The sequence below is a fragment of the Loxodonta africana genome, chromosome 12, assembly GCF_030014295.1.
Source record: "Loxodonta africana isolate mLoxAfr1 chromosome 12, mLoxAfr1.hap2, whole genome shotgun sequence".
In the NCBI taxonomy this organism is placed as follows: domain Eukaryota; kingdom Metazoa; phylum Chordata; class Mammalia; order Proboscidea; family Elephantidae; genus Loxodonta; species Loxodonta africana.
Window position 1 is genome coordinate 97,766,633 of NC_087353.1, and position 14,668 is coordinate 97,781,300.

The 14,668-nt window shown below is 52.4% G+C and overlaps 2 protein-coding genes across 2 annotated transcripts in view; both read left to right on the forward strand.

Moving 5' to 3' along the window:
• The window catches only part of LMTK2 (lemur tyrosine kinase 2), a 111,447-nt gene extending 101,762 nt beyond the window's left edge, over positions 1-9,685 (forward strand). Inside the window, exons 12-14 of the mRNA XM_023555960.2 lie at positions 4,279-4,399; positions 4,649-4,891; positions 5,915-9,685. Of these exons, the coding sequence (XP_023411728.1) occupies positions 4,279-4,399; positions 4,649-4,891; positions 5,915-5,943 (393 nt within the window). The 3' untranslated portion in view covers positions 5,944-9,685. The remainder of the gene's footprint in view (positions 1-4,278; positions 4,400-4,648; positions 4,892-5,914) is intronic.
• Positions 9,686-11,282: 1,597 nt separating this feature from the next.
• BHLHA15 (basic helix-loop-helix family member a15) lies at positions 11,283-14,656 on the forward strand. The gene is made up of 2 exons (XM_023555962.2): positions 11,283-11,338; positions 11,904-14,656. Exon 2 carries the CDS (start codon positions 11,955-11,957, stop codon positions 12,498-12,500), a length of 546 nt encoding a protein of 181 aa, XP_023411730.2. The 5' UTR covers positions 11,283-11,338; positions 11,904-11,954; the 3' UTR covers positions 12,501-14,656.
• The last annotated feature ends 12 nt before the right edge of the window (positions 14,657-14,668 follow it).

Here is a 14,668-nt window from a genome sequence, read left to right on the forward strand (position 1 = left end):
TGAGGTGGGTGTGTCTCTATTCCTATAGCACCTTGGTGGGAGGGCACTGCAGCTGTACCTTAGGCCCCCAGTGCAAGTACCTCTACTGATTGGTAGGTGTCACCCTCCTTAGACCCCTAAGGCAAGAGGCTAGGTGGTCTGGGGGGAGCTTCAGCCCTCAGTTCCCTGTTGTGGGTCAGTGAGGGCTCTGTTGAATAAGCAGAGATATCAGACCTGGGAAACTTGTTTTTCCAGAAAATCCGCTAAAAAAAAAATGTAGTCGTCAGATCCCTGTCAGAACTGCCTTTGGATTATAACTGCCACCTTGTTCCCTGTAAGGATTAAAGTCCGAGATTTGGATCATACATGCTTGGCTGTACCTGGTTCTGTGTTTTTAGTCCAATTAGGGATGGATTTTTGGTCCCTGGGTCTTATGTGGTTCCTTCTCTCAGGCCGGAAGAATGGGTTAGGAAAAGACCAAAAAAAAGGGGGGGGGGGAAGCAAAGCCACTGCGGAGCCGGAGCCGTTCTCCCTCTGGCTCAGGAAATTCCAATGTTAATGACGCAGCCTGGGAAGGGTGGGGGAGGGTTCAGAGAGATAGGAGAGTAGCATCTCGGAATATAGCCAAAGTTGCTTGTCTTGCTTGGAATGACTATTTTATCTGAGATTCCCGAGGGGCGTGTCGCCTACGTGTGCTGGCTGTGTGGAGATTGCCCCCGGGGGTCTGTCCCGCTGAAGCCGCGGTCAGTTCCTCCGCTGCCAGTCCAAAGCCCAGCGTCAAGGTTCCCCTGCTGGGACGCTGCACTGCCGGCTCCAAAATCAGTCGCTGCCTCCCGGGGACTTCTCTACCCGCCAGCCGCGTTGCTGCGCCGCCTCCGCGGACCGGCTGGGCCCCCTCCTGGGTTCAGGTCAGGGGGGTAGGGCTGCGCCCCTTGTTTGCGCCGTCACAAGATTTTTGAGTTCAGCTCCCCTGGGCCCAGAAGCCCGGCGCCAAGGTTACCTGACTGGGACGCTCGCTCCAGGCTCCGAAAACAGTCGCTGCTTCCCCGTATTTGTTCGTTTTCCGTCTCTAAATCTGTGTTTGTTGTTCAGGGTTTGTAGATTGTTATGTATGTGATCAATTCACTTGTTTTTCCAAGTCTTTGTTGCAAGAGGGATCCGACGTAGCGTCTACCTAGTCCGCCATCTTGGCCCCGCCTCCAAATTTATGTACTTTTTAAGAGTTGTTTGTAGTATTCTTTTATTGTCCTTTTAATGTCTCTGGGATCTGTAGTATTATCCTGTTTCATTCCTGATCTTGGTTATTCTGCCTTTTCTCTTTTTTTCTTTGTCAGATTTGGTAGAGATTTATCAATTTTATTGGGCTTTTCAAAGAATCTCTTTTGGTTTCATGGATTTTTTTTTTTTAATTATTTTTCTCTTCAGTTCCGTTGATTTCTTCATTATTTTCTTCTGCTTGTTTCTGGTTTATTTTGCTCTTTTTCTACACTCTTAAGGTGAAAGTTTAGGATTTGGGTCCTTCTTTTCTAATATTATTGCTTAATGCTATAAATTTCCCTTCCTGTGCACTACTTTAGCGACATCCACAAATTTTAATAGGTTGTATTTTCATTTTCATTCAGCTCCCCAATATTTTAGAAGTATATTGTTTGATTTCCATGGGCTGGAAATTTTCTTGTTATTTTTCTGTGACTGATTTCTAGTCTGATTCCATTTTGGTTAGAGAACATGTTTTGTATGATTTCAATTCTTTTAAATTTGTTAAAGTCTTCTTATGATCTAGGATATGGTCTATCTTGGTGCATGTTCCGTGTGCACTGGAAACCACGTGTCTTATGCCGTTGATGGGCGGATTGTGCCAGTTATGTCTGCTTGGTTAATCGTGTTGTGCGGTACTTCTGCATCCTTGCTGTTTTTCTGTCTACTTGTTCTACCCTCTGAGAGAGGAGTGTTGAAGTCTCCAACTACAATTGTGGATTCGTCTGTTTCTCCTTTCATTTTTGTCAGTTTTCGCTTCCTGTATTTTGAAGCTCTGTTGTTAGGGGTCTGCATACTTAGGATTATTATATCTTCTTAGTGAATTTCCTTTTTATTATTATATAATATTTCCATGGTGTGTCTTTTTTCACCCTTATACTTTTAATCTACCTCTTTTGTTATATTTGATTTTTGAGTTTCGTGTAGATAGCATATAGTTGGGTAACGGGGTTTTTTTAATCCATTCTGAAATCTCTGTCTTTTAATTGGTGTATGTAGACCATTTGTATTTAATGTAATCATTAATATGTTCACCTGTAAGAGTACTGTGGAGTCCTTGGGTGGTGCGAACAGTGAATGTGCTTGGCTGCTAACCAAAAGGTTGAATGTTCGAGTCCACCCAGAGGCACCTTGGAAAAAGACCTGAGGATCTACTTCTGAAAAATCAGCCATTGAAAACCCTGTGGAGCACAGTTCTGCTCTGACACACATGGGGTTGCCATGAGTCAGAACTGACTCAACGGCAACTGGTTTTCTATAGTTTTAGTATTCAACACGTTCATTGTGATGTGTCTGGGCATGGATTTTTTTGTGTTTATCCCAGTCCAAGTTTGCTGAGTTTCTTGAATCTGTAGCTTTATGTCTTTACCAGATTTCAGAAGTTTTCTGTCACTTCTTCAAATACTTTTATCTACGCCATCGTGTGTCTTCTCCTCTGGAACTCTACTGCTAGACCTTTTAGTGTTGTCCCACAGATTCTTGAGGCTCTTTTCCATTTTTTCCCCCAATGTTTGTTCTTGTTGTTGTTCATATTGAATAATTTCAGTTGATGCATATTCAGGTTCACTGCTTCTTTCCTCTCATCTCTGTCATTCTGTTGAGCCCATCCAGTGAGTTTTTTTATATTGGTTATTGTATTTTTCTACTCTGAAATTTTTATTTGATTTTTCTTACCTATTCTTTTCTGAAACTTTCTGTATTCCCATATCTTTCAAGATTAAAAAAAAAAAAAATTTTTTTTTTTTTCTGAAAGTTTCTGTATTCCCATATCTTTCAGGAGTATTTGTCCTTACTTGTTGGAATGTTTTTATAATATATTTTTTAGATAATTTCGGTGTAAGTGTCATCTTGACATTGGGGACTGTTGATTGTCTTTTCCTGTATTTGAGTAGAGGTTTTCCTGGTTCTTTATATGCTGAGTAATTTTAGATTGTATCCTCATATTGTGTTCTGCATTTCTGCATGGTGTTTAAATCCTGTGGAGAATGTGGATACTTTTGTTTTAGCAAGCATCGTCCCAGCCAAATTCAGGCACAAGTTCCAACCAGCTTTCTGTGGGTTATAGTTTCAATATTAGTCCCATTTTCAGGGCCTTCACTGTGCCATTTGATTCTGTCCTGTGTGTGCGCTACCAGGGGCCAGACTGGAGCTCGGGCAGCAGTCCTTCTAGTAGTTCAGTTCTTAGAACCTTGGTGTGTGGTTTAGTGGTTTAGGGTCAGATCTGCCACGCGTAGCTCAGGCTAACAGTCTTGTGGGGTCGCTTTCCTGAGCTCTTCCCTCTCCACGACATCCTTGGTGCTTTCCAATTCCTCGGGTTCCCCTCTTTGGTCTTCCAGCCAGAGAGGTGGGGCGTCAGTTACCACACTCGGCCACATGCTTCCTGTAGCTGTGCCCCTGCCAGCCAAAGTGGCAGGGGTTTCTCCTCACTTTCCTGGGATCACAGCTCCTCCAGCTGGAAAGGATGACTCCCCTCCCTCAGAATTTAGGCCCCTGTCAGCCAGTTGCTGGCACTCTGTTGCCAACGCTTCCACTGTGGGGTTGCTTGGGGCTGGGAGTGAGAGAACGGAGAAGAAAACTCTCCTGGAATTGCCTCTGCTCTCTCCGAGTGTCAGAAAACCCCTTCCTGTCCCTTGAGCCGGAACCAAAGGGCTGCTCCTAGCGCTGTCTGCCCTGGTGCCCACGCTGGCTTTTGGGCTGTGTTGAGGCCAGCCCAGGGGATATTGGAGGGACAAGTGGCACACTTCCCGAGGTGCAGCGATGCTCAGAATCCCAGTCTTCCTCCCCAACCACTGGCTACCGTTTGCTTCTCAGAGTCCTCATAGACCTGCTTCCTGCATCTGTCCACGTTCCAGAGCCGCCCTTTTGGGGGCAATGGGGGGGTCTTTTGTTTTCAATCCACCTGACCCCGGCCTGGAACCACTGTTCATTTTACCATGTCCCTCATTGCTGAGCGGTCAGAGGTGCTGCCAGGCTGGCAGGCAGGTTGCCTGGTGCTTCCTGCAGGCAGCCGTTTGCTGATGGGAGTTTCTGTTTGGCTTTCAGGAGACCCCGACCAAGGAGCTGGGGCCCAGTGGAGGAGCAGCAGCACACGGCCCTGCACCCTCCTCAGGCCCTCCCCACCTGAGCAGGTGCATCAACTCAGAAAGTTCAACCGATGAAGAAGGTATTTCATGACAGGTTTAAAAAGAAACTGGAAAAGAGTGTTTTGTGAATAATGTCAGCTTGTTCCAAGGGCAGCTTGGCCTGTTCTCAGAAAGGCCCTGTAGCAGTAGGGGAGCGCCCGCTCTGCAGACTCAGGCCTCTACCCCTCAGCAAGGGCCGGCCTGCAGGACACCGCTGTGTCCAACTCTACTTCCTGTTCCTCAGTCACGAAATGATGAAAGGAGGATTTCCTTTTATTTGTCATTTTTAGGTGGCGGCTTCGAATGGGATGACGACTTCTCCCTGGACCCTTTTATGTCCAAGACAGCGAGTAACCTTCTTGGTTCCAGGCCTTCTCTGCAGGCATCCAAGTACTTCTCTCCTCCACCGCCGCCCCGGAGCGTGGAGCAGAGCTGGCCCCACGGGGCGCCCTATTCCAGGTTCTCCATCTCCCCTGCCAGCATCGCAAGCTTTTCCCTCACTCACCTCACGGACTCGGACATGGAACAAGGAGGTGAGGGGGACATGAGCGCTGGGTGGTCTCAGCCATGGGAGGGTCCTCGCTCCCACACAGTGCGTTCTGACCCGTCGCAGCTTGTTATCGGCTAAGTGCATCGTAAAATGTCCATTAAAGCACCCCTCTGCCTTCACACTGTCCTCCCCGGCACGCCCTCCACTTCAGGGCCTCAGGCACCCACGAGCTCATTGTCCCGGTGGGGCAGCATCGGCTGTGCCCTGTTCGAGTGGGCGCCCGGCGCTGGGGCACGTGTGAGGGTGACTGGAGATCGCCCCAGGTGCCTCCCTGTTCTGTGCTTGTCCCTTTTGCAGCTCCTCCCTAGCTGTGGTCCTCTCCCACCCCGCCTCTCTGCTCTGCTGCTTTCCTTTGCAGAGAAGCAGCTCTTCTGAAAGGTCTTGCTCTTAAGCACACTTGACTTGTGGTTCTGGGATGGAGCCCAAACAGTCTTGGCTCTTCCCCTCAGAATATTGGTTTTGCCATTAGTCTTGGGCTCTGGGAGATACCAGAAGGGGCTGGGTGGCTTTTAATAGGCAGGAGCACATTTGAAGTTGTATTATCTGAGCATATGGACCCTTTTTTTTCTCCATAACTAGATTGAAAGATAAGTGTTAATCGGTATACTTTTTTAAGTGTACAGGTCAAATAATAAATATGAACTCTAAAGAGCTTTCATTTGTGTTTGTACTGTATTGTATTTGTGCAGATTAGATAATGCCCATTACCTAACGATCTGTCAGAGAGGCCGATGTTTAGAGGTCAGGCTTGCTTTCCTCGGGGCCCCGAGCACTGAGGCTGAGCAGACGTGTGAGCTAAAACATGTGTTTGGATAGGAGCGTCTGGCAGGTGTTACTTTTGAAGGAAGCAAAAGTGCAGCTTGGGCAGGTGCTGGATGTCCAAACGCTGGCTTCATTTCCTTTCCTGCACTGTGGGTTAGCTATTACCCGAGCCATTATTGTCTGTGACGATTGTTTTAAGGAGCCATGTCCCAGCTCTGTCCTGTGCTTCCTCTCTCCTAAACAGGAAGCAGCGAAGATGGGGAGAAAGATTAAGTGGGTGCCGACGCCCCCCTCGGGCCGAGGCTGCGCCCTCACAGCTGCGTCCCTGCGCTGCCAGCCCGAGCACGGACGTCCATTCCACTTGGACTGAGACGAGGCTTCGAGAAAGAACCAGGTGGTGGAAAGAGAGGCGGCGGCAAGATGGGCACTGCAGGCCCAGGAGGAGTGGCGCGCGGGGCAGGGAGCCCAGGCAGTGTGCTGGCACCTGGGGCCACACCTGTAGCGGCTCCCACACGGGAGCGCCCCGTCACCGCCTGTGCCACCACCTCGAGCGGCTCTGTGTGCCCAGAACTGAGCGTGGCAGGTTGTGTCCTCTCCCATGTCATGTGTCCTGTTTGCATCTGCACCTGGGCCTCACACACAGGTGCTCCTCATACCACTGAGGATGCATGCATGGGAGCGGTCGTCGTGAGCCATATTTATTACTTCTGAAGAAATCACTAATTGCTTTCTGTCATTGCACTGTGGACAACTGTTCTAAGAGTCCCCGATACTGTACAGAACCTTAAATTATTCAAGGAAAATAAGGCGGGTCAAGCTGGTGCCACCCATCAGTTTGATTTTTTTCTGTTCTGTCGTCTGTTTGCTCTGCATGGTACTTGTAAAGCTTCATATCCCGAGTGTGACGCTGTCTTTAGAATTGCCGGGACTGCACACGTGGTACGCTTTCATAAACGGCAAATGATCCCAAACGTTAGTGTTCTATGTTCTTACAGGAAATATTTTTGATGAGTCAGAAAACACTGCTCCGTTTTGTTGATTGAATCAAACACATTTCTGTTTCTTCTCTACAAGGCGGTTCCCCTGCAGCAAATGAGGCCTCTCCGTGATTCTGCCACCTCACCCCCACAGTTTTCAAAGCCGTTCTGGTTCAAAAGGACAGGCAGTGCACCCAGAACTCAGCTCTTCTGGGGAGCCAAGCGGGGTTCCTCTCACGGTGTCAACAGGCAGGCAGGTGAGCTGAGCTGCAGACAGAGCGTGGCCTCTTCCCCTCAGAGCTTGAGTCTTCTGCTGGTTTTTCCAAGGCTAGGCTCCAGTTTTGCTTCAGTGTTCTTGTAACGCTTATGATTCTTCCTTTAAAAAGGCAGAGAACTCCAAGGAAGAAGCTTCTCCCAAGTTCTCAAGGTATTAAGGATGCGTGAATTAATTCTGTTTGTACCGTTCAGATGTTGTTGACTTGAACTTTAAAATAATCCCCAAGCTGACTTTCTCCCTTGTAATCACTCCAAGTACATCTAGGTGAGGCCAGCCTCATTTTCAGCTGGGAGAGAGACCAATCCTGCGGGGAATAAGGACACAGCCTCGGCAGCCATACATCCCTCAGCAGGGACAAGCGAGTGTCTGTGGCTCTGGGGTGCCCCCCGATGCTGACTTAGCCACATCGACCGTTCCCGTCTGCGTTAAGCACCCAGTTTTCCCTTGGAATGAAGGGGGCCGGAGTGTTTGCAGCACAGCTTCAGTTAATGTTGGCAGGAGTCGGGTGTTGGTGATGAAAAAACTAGCTAGCTCCTTCACAGGGGGAAGTGCCCATGGCAGGTGCAGTATCTGTGGGGAAGCCATTGGTACCGGTGGGTTCTCTCGGGTCTGTGGCACTGCACGGTGGCCCCTCACTCAAGGGGGTCCTGCTGTCCCGGCTCCTCCATGACCCCCGGCTCACCACGTCAGGAGAGATCGGGACCTAGTTCAGAACACAGAGGTTTGTTTTGGCTCACGTTTGTGTGGTGAAGCGTGACCTTTATGATCAACTCTGGCTCACTCCACTGATGTTTTACACTAGCAATAAAGTTCTCGAGCAAGAAATTACAGAGCAGACAGAGGCCCCCTTTTACCCTCCGCCTCGTGTGGACACGAAACTGCAGGCATCGCAGAGACAATGGGATCTGGTGGTGCGTGGACCAGACGACAACCGTGCCAAAGCTTGTCTGAATGCCCAACTTCTTGCTGGAGACTTGCTGAGCTCCCTGCATTTTGACAGCGAATTACCTGCAGTCTGGGTTGAGAAAGAAATTAGAGGTGATTGATTTTAGTTTTTTTAAACAGATTTAAGGAGTTGAGATAAAATCCAGCAGACCCATAGAATATAGTCTCCTTAACCGGTCAGCCCGGGATAAACGTATTGGTATTTGGGGGCTGTGCATTTTCACTGCGATTTAAGGAGATTTTTAACATCATTCCCACTTTATGTTTTTAAAGCAAATCAGCCACTATCTATCTTGAACTTCAGCTTCAGTGAAAAGTTTTTTTTTTTTTTAAGTCTATATTGTTCTCGTAATTAATTGCCAAAAAAAAAAAAAAAATGCATTTTCTACATGGAGTTGGGGGAGGGGCTTGATGCATGACAGGGAAGATTTTATAATAAACACGTGAGTTAACATGTTCTTTTGAAATCTCCAGCAATATGCAGGGAATAAATTAAGTAGATTTGAATGTTTAGCCCATTGTTGAAACGTCAGCATGCGCTTTGTTCTTTGATTCGGTTTTTTTAGCTAAGAAGTTGGTTACAAGTTGTGGGTTTTCAAAATTTACTTGTTCTAATGAGTTAGGTGGCGAAATAAGTCAGTGGGGTTCTGTTCTGTGATGTGGGTGAGGTTTGTATTACCTGGTCCGCAGTGATACTCTCTGGCCTCCTTTGGGTAGAAATCCAGAATCTGGTAGATTTCAATGAGTCTTTCTTTGGAGTAGTTTATGTGCTTTTAATGCTATAGTAAAAATAATCTGCCCTTTATTTCCTCTCTAGCTAGATGCTAATTTGTTTTATCAAATGACCCTGTCATGAAGCCAGAAGTAGAAATGTATACCAAGTGCCCCCAGAACCTTCTGCTATGTTTACTGTGTTTGGCTAAGGGGCTGTCCGTCTTCGGGTGGAAAGACGCTCAGCTGTGCTGAATTGTACACAGAACATCCGTTCTATTTTTAGATGTACAGGTGATTGTTTCTACAGAAATGGCTTTATCTACGAAAAGTCTTTGTATGTCTTGCTGCGGTCAAACGCCTTTCACAACCTCTTTCCTCTGTTACTACTTCCCGTGGGGTATTTGTAGGGTTAATGGTCCATTGCATGTGAGTTCTGAGGGCCTGGGCGGACAGGAGGTGCCTCCTGCTTTTACACTACTCGGCCTGTCCTTCGAAAATTCAGCAGTGAATGAAGTGTTATATCCCAGGTGTCTGGTGTCAGCTACAGGGGACTTGAAAATATTGGCCTTCTGAGAAGTAGCCTTAACTTAAGAGTGGGTGTACACAGTTATTCCAGATCTATATCTCAAAAACACTCTTCCTAAGTAGCAGTGGGGTTGGTTCAGGACTTGGCTATTAAAAAAGAAAATTCTCCTTCAAACACAAAAGTCCTAGAGACGTGTTGACAGTATTGTATTACCCGCAGCCTGTCAGGATGACTCAGAGTGGTGTGGACACCCGCTGTGTTGTAAGTTGTTCGGGTCTGCACAGGAGAGGTGGACCACGATGGGGGACAGGTGTACACACCCAGCGCCGAACCCTGTCTGCACGTTTGCAGACAAGGGCCCACGGAACAGTCACACCTTCGAGGCTTTTCTGTTCTTTTCCACAGCCTTCAGAGGCTCACGGCAATACACCAGTTAACGAACTTTCTGTTTAAATTGTGTACATTTTTAAATTGTAAGATTTTTACTGTATATTGATGCATAGTGTGATTCAATGAATTGCTTGTAATTTAAAAACTATTTAATATTCAAAATAAATATAGTTATATATTTATAAACTCTGTTGCTGTGTTTATTCTGTGTCTTTCCCCCCTGGGTGGGGGTGGGCATGGGTGGCCTGGCCCTTCCCGATGGTGCTGGCTAGCCACCATAGGCCCCTCTTCAGGAAGATCTAAGCCTCCCCACACTGCTTCCTGAAAACATGAAGGCTGGTTCAGTTACTGAGGAATGAAACTTTTATGGAGTGTATATGCTGCTAGAAAATGTAGCTACAATCTCAAGCCTTTGCACTTATTGATGGATTTCAGAAGCATTTTAATTTCTGCGAACTTTATCTGGCCTAGCTACACGTGAGCTCCGAGCCCCAGGAGGCCTTTTTAGGCCCCCTGCCCTCCATCTTAGTGAACAGCCTCCTACCAGACCGAGGCCCGAGGAGGCGGCTCCAGGCGTCTGCTCGGGTCCCACCAACGTGGGTATAACCGGAGGGGAGGAGCAAAAGGAAGACTCAACCGTGGTCCAGAGATGCCAGAGACAAGGCAGCGAGTGGCAGTGCGGGAGGGTTCCTTCAAGTGTTGCAGAGGTGGCGGTACCCACCTGGCTGCTGGTGCACAACCTGGCCTGCCCATCTTAACCCACCTGTAAAAGGTGAGGAAACGGAGCGATTAAGTAAAGCTAATGGGAGGCGGATGAGGCAGTGTTGGCTCAGTGGTGGAATTCCCGCCTTCCGTGAAGGGAAGGCACCTCGTGTGTAGCTGCCACCCATCTGTCAGTGCGGGCTTGCCTGTTTCTGTGATGCTAAAAAGGTCTCAGCAGAGATTCCAGCCTAAGATGGGCTAGGAAGAAAAATCTGGCCATCTATTTCAGGAAATCAGCCACTGAAAACCCTGTGGGTCACAACAGCCCAATGTGGAACCCAGGATGGGGTGGCGCAGGATAGGGTAGCATTTAGTTGCTTTGTGCACAGAGTTGCCATGAATCGGGGGGCTGACCTACTACTTGAGGGTGAGATTCAGGATCACCAATCATTTCCTAGTAACCTAGAGACAGTCCTTAGGATGAGGTGCCACCCACATCTGATACCCAGCTCCCACTGCAGGGCCTGGGTGGGGGTGGGGTAGCCTAGAAGTCTGTGTCCACGGACTTTTGGGTGCTGCATGGTCCCCCTGAAATATGGGAGGTGAGGATGTGGTGGTGGCCTCGCTTTTTGGTTTGTTTTTCATCAAAACCAAACAGCTTCAGCTGTTGCTCTTCAAGCCTGTTGAAGATACTAGCCTTACTGCAAAACGGGTCTTCCACGACTTCATCTCCTGGAACTCTGGCTCCGCGCTGAGCCTTCACCCCCAGCCAGGTGCAGCACCCAGGTGCAGTCCCGGGGCTTCCCCCGCCCCACAGGCCCGCAGCGACCTCAAGTTCCCCATTCACGGAATGGGCTTCTAGGCCACGCTCGCTTCGGGGGCGTCCAGGGCTCCGCGCCCTCGAGGGGCCGGGCTGGCGGCGGGGGCGGCCCTGCGCTGGGCGGGGGAGGGGTGAGCGATCCCTGGACGCCGGGTGCCTCCGCCCCCCGCCCCCCGCGCGGCCGGGGCCACACGACAGACCGCCCCGGCCCCGCCCCGCCGGCTCATTTACATGCGTCCGCGCCCCGCCGGAGGCGGCTAAAGCGACGTGTCCTTGTCCCCCGTGGGCAGCCGGCGCGTGCAGCCGCCGATCCTCAGGTAACCGAGGGCGGGGGTCCGGGCGGGGCGGGGGACGCGCAGCGGAGGGGGGCGCCTGGGTCGGAGCCCCTCCGAGGCCACCCATTGCCGACCTCTGACCTGCGATATCTGCCCCAATGCCCGCGGCGACTCGGGTCCCTGTGCGGGTCATGCCCAGGACCGGAGTGTGGCCCCTGGTTCGCTGCCTGCCCGCAGTTGCAGGAGCAGCCGGGCAGTGGGCCAGACCAAGTGTCCTCCGGGTGCATCTCCGCTGGTCAGAACAAGTGCCCGGGTCACCGAGCCCAGTAGGCACTCAGGGGCCAGAGTTTGGTCCCTGAGGTCAGTGGGCGCCACCCAGGGGCAGAGGGGTCACAGAAAGGGAAAGGTCCGAGAGTCAGTGTGGGGTCAGCTCTGGGCTAGTGCGTGATGGGAAGGACCCGGGTCCCTGTATGCGCAGGGATCAGCTGTCCTTGGGCTGCGAAGAAGGAGAGAGGGGAGTGATGGGGCCTGGCTGGCCTAGAGTCCACAGTGTCCACCGTGAGCGTCCGCGGTGAGTGACCGCGGGCGCCTGTGTTCTGCCTTTCAGCTCCCAGAGCCTCCCCGCAGAACCCACCTCCTCGGGCGGCCCGTCCCAGCCATGAAGACCAAGAGTCGGGCCTCTAGGCGCCGTGGGTCCCCTCAGGGCGCAGAGGCCGCCGCCGGGGAGCAGACGCCCGAGAGGCCACAGCCGGTCCCAGGGCCGGAGCCGGGCCGGGAGCTGCGAAGCCGGCCGGCGCGGGGAGCGGCGGCGGCGGCGGCGGGGGCGCGAGGCGAGGCGGGGCGCAGGCGGCCGGGGCCGGGCGGCCGGCGCGAGAGCAGCGTCCAGCGGCGGCTGGAGAGCAACGAGCGCGAGCGGCAACGCATGCACAAGCTGAACAACGCCTTCCAGGCGCTGCGCGAGGTCATCCCGCATGTGCGCGCCGACAAGAAGCTCTCCAAGATCGAGACGCTCACGCTGGCCAAGAACTACATCAAGTCGCTGACGGCCACCATCCTGACCATGTCGAGCAGCCGCCTGCCTGGCCTCGAGGGCCCGGGCCCCAAGCTCTACCAGCACTACCAGCAGGGAGCCGGCGAGACCCCGCCGGAGGGACACCTGCAGCGGTACTCCACACAGATCCACAGCTTCCGAGAGGGCACCTAGGGCCTCTCGGGGGCGGCAGCGGGCTGGCCTGCCCATCCCAGCCCGGCCCCTCCGGCCTGAGCCCGCAGGGGGTGACTTTGCCCTCGTGGCCCTGGCCCCGGTGGCTCTGCGTTCCCTGAATACTCAGCCACTTTGTGAGAGCTGTTTTCCTGTTCCCTGGGGACAAGCAGTGGCAAAGGTCCTGCTTTGGAATGAACTGGTCCAACTAGGCAGCTGTGGAAAGGCCTTTGCCTTTTTAACCAAATTCTCTTCACCGGCTTCCTCCTCCCTCCCGGGCAGATGAGATTCCAGGAAAAGGGTTACTTACATAAGTTTGCCTGGCTGCTCAGGCCAAGGCCTGGGACCCTCCAACCTGAATCGTAGGGCGAGATGGAACCTGAACTCAGCCTCCTCGTTTGAGGTAAACTGAGGCATGGAGTCAGCCTGGTAAAGCCCAAGGCCACACAGGGTGTGTAGCACAGTCAGGTGGTTGAGGCTTCTAGCTGAGAGGCTGTCAGACGGAAACCCTGATGAGATGACTTCAGATTAATTCTAGACAGAACTTGGCCGGAAGAGGGGCTGGGATCCTTTCCCTCCTGGCCAGGTGCAGGGCTCCAGCCCAAGCCCTGACTACGGAGGGTCCACCCGTGGCCCTGGTGCTGCAGGGTGCTCGTGGTCCTGTTTGTCACTGACTCAGGCTCTGTGATTGGCAGAGGGTGGTCTGAGAGGGAGGAAGCTTGTAGTGTAATAGCTAAGCGCTCAGCTGCTAACCAAAAGGTTGATGTTTGAATCCCACCAGCAGCTCCGAGGGAGAAAGATGTGGCAGTCTACTTCTGTAAAAATTATAGCCTTGGAAACTCTATGGGGCAGTTCTCTGTCCTTTAGGGTCACTATGAGTCAGAATCCACTCAATGGCAACACTTGTTTTTTTGCTAAGTCTGACTGGATTTTAGGATGTTCCTGGATCCCCACTTACAGTTGGGGCTTTCTCTGGGGTGGAGCCAGGGGTGGCAGGCAGCTCCCTGCTCCTCCCCTGTGAGGCAGGAAGGACAATTTGGCAGGTCCCAGCAGCCTCAGGCCAAGCTTCCTCCTGCTGGGTGTGCCTGCCCACAGGCTCCTCAGACTTGGCCTCTCTCCTCCTTGTCCTTCTGCTTCCAGCCCAACATGGCAACAGGGGCTGGCTCATGGGGCCCAGGTCCTCCCATGCCATGCTCCCCAGCTCTCCCTCCCTGACCCCCCTTGGCACGGGGCACGGCATCTGTGGCCACATCAGAGGCAACCAGGGCAGTGGTGGCTCCTACCTCTCCTGGTCAGACCCTGGCCAGGCCGGGACCCCGGCCCCCACTCCTCAGTCCTCTGAGGGTAGCCTGGAAGGGTTGGTCTCCCTGTCCCTGGGAGCAGTGATGGTGCACCACATTCCTGCCAGGTTCCTGACAGCACCCAGAGGCCTGGCAGGCCCCGGCCTCACCACCTGGCTATCCCTCACCACCGTCAGATGGGGACCCCAGGCCCCCAGCCTGCCCCTCATGGGAAACGGCTTTGCACGGCCAGCAGTCAGGGTGATCCACCAGGACGCATTGGGGCTGGGTAACTCCAATCTCGGGACAGAGCCCACACTGCCCCAGCGAGGGTGAGCTGCCTGGCTGAGGGCAAGCAAAGAACCTGCAAAGACAAGGCTGAGGCCCAGGAGAGCCTGGAGATGCCCAGCAGGGCGGTAGGCAGTGTCCAGGGGACCTCTCGTCTCTTCCCTTCTGCCCAGATTGGTAACTGCACCCCCTCTACGTCCTGAGGGTGACCAGCCCAGGCGCCCAGTCCTCCACCTGTGGCCAGAGGTGACCCACACTCCCCATGCCATGTCAGGGAGAATCCTTAAACGTCCCTGCCCTGAATGATGGGGGTGGAGGACAGTCTGGGATAGGCTGGTGAGGCCTGGTTTTGGACCCCCCACCCAGGCCCCAGCACTGAACCGTCCATCCTGCATGGAGGCCCTCGTGAACAGTGTGGCTGGAGGCCTGCCTGGGTCCGCCAAGCTGTGGGTCAGGGATGCTTCGTAAAGTCACCCCTGACTGGCGCCCCCCTGCACCACCCCGTCAAAGTGCCTACGAAGCCAACACGGTCACAGAGCAAAAATAAAAGATTTCACGGCAACGGCCACGTTCACCCCTGCTGCATGTGCAGCACAGGGAGAG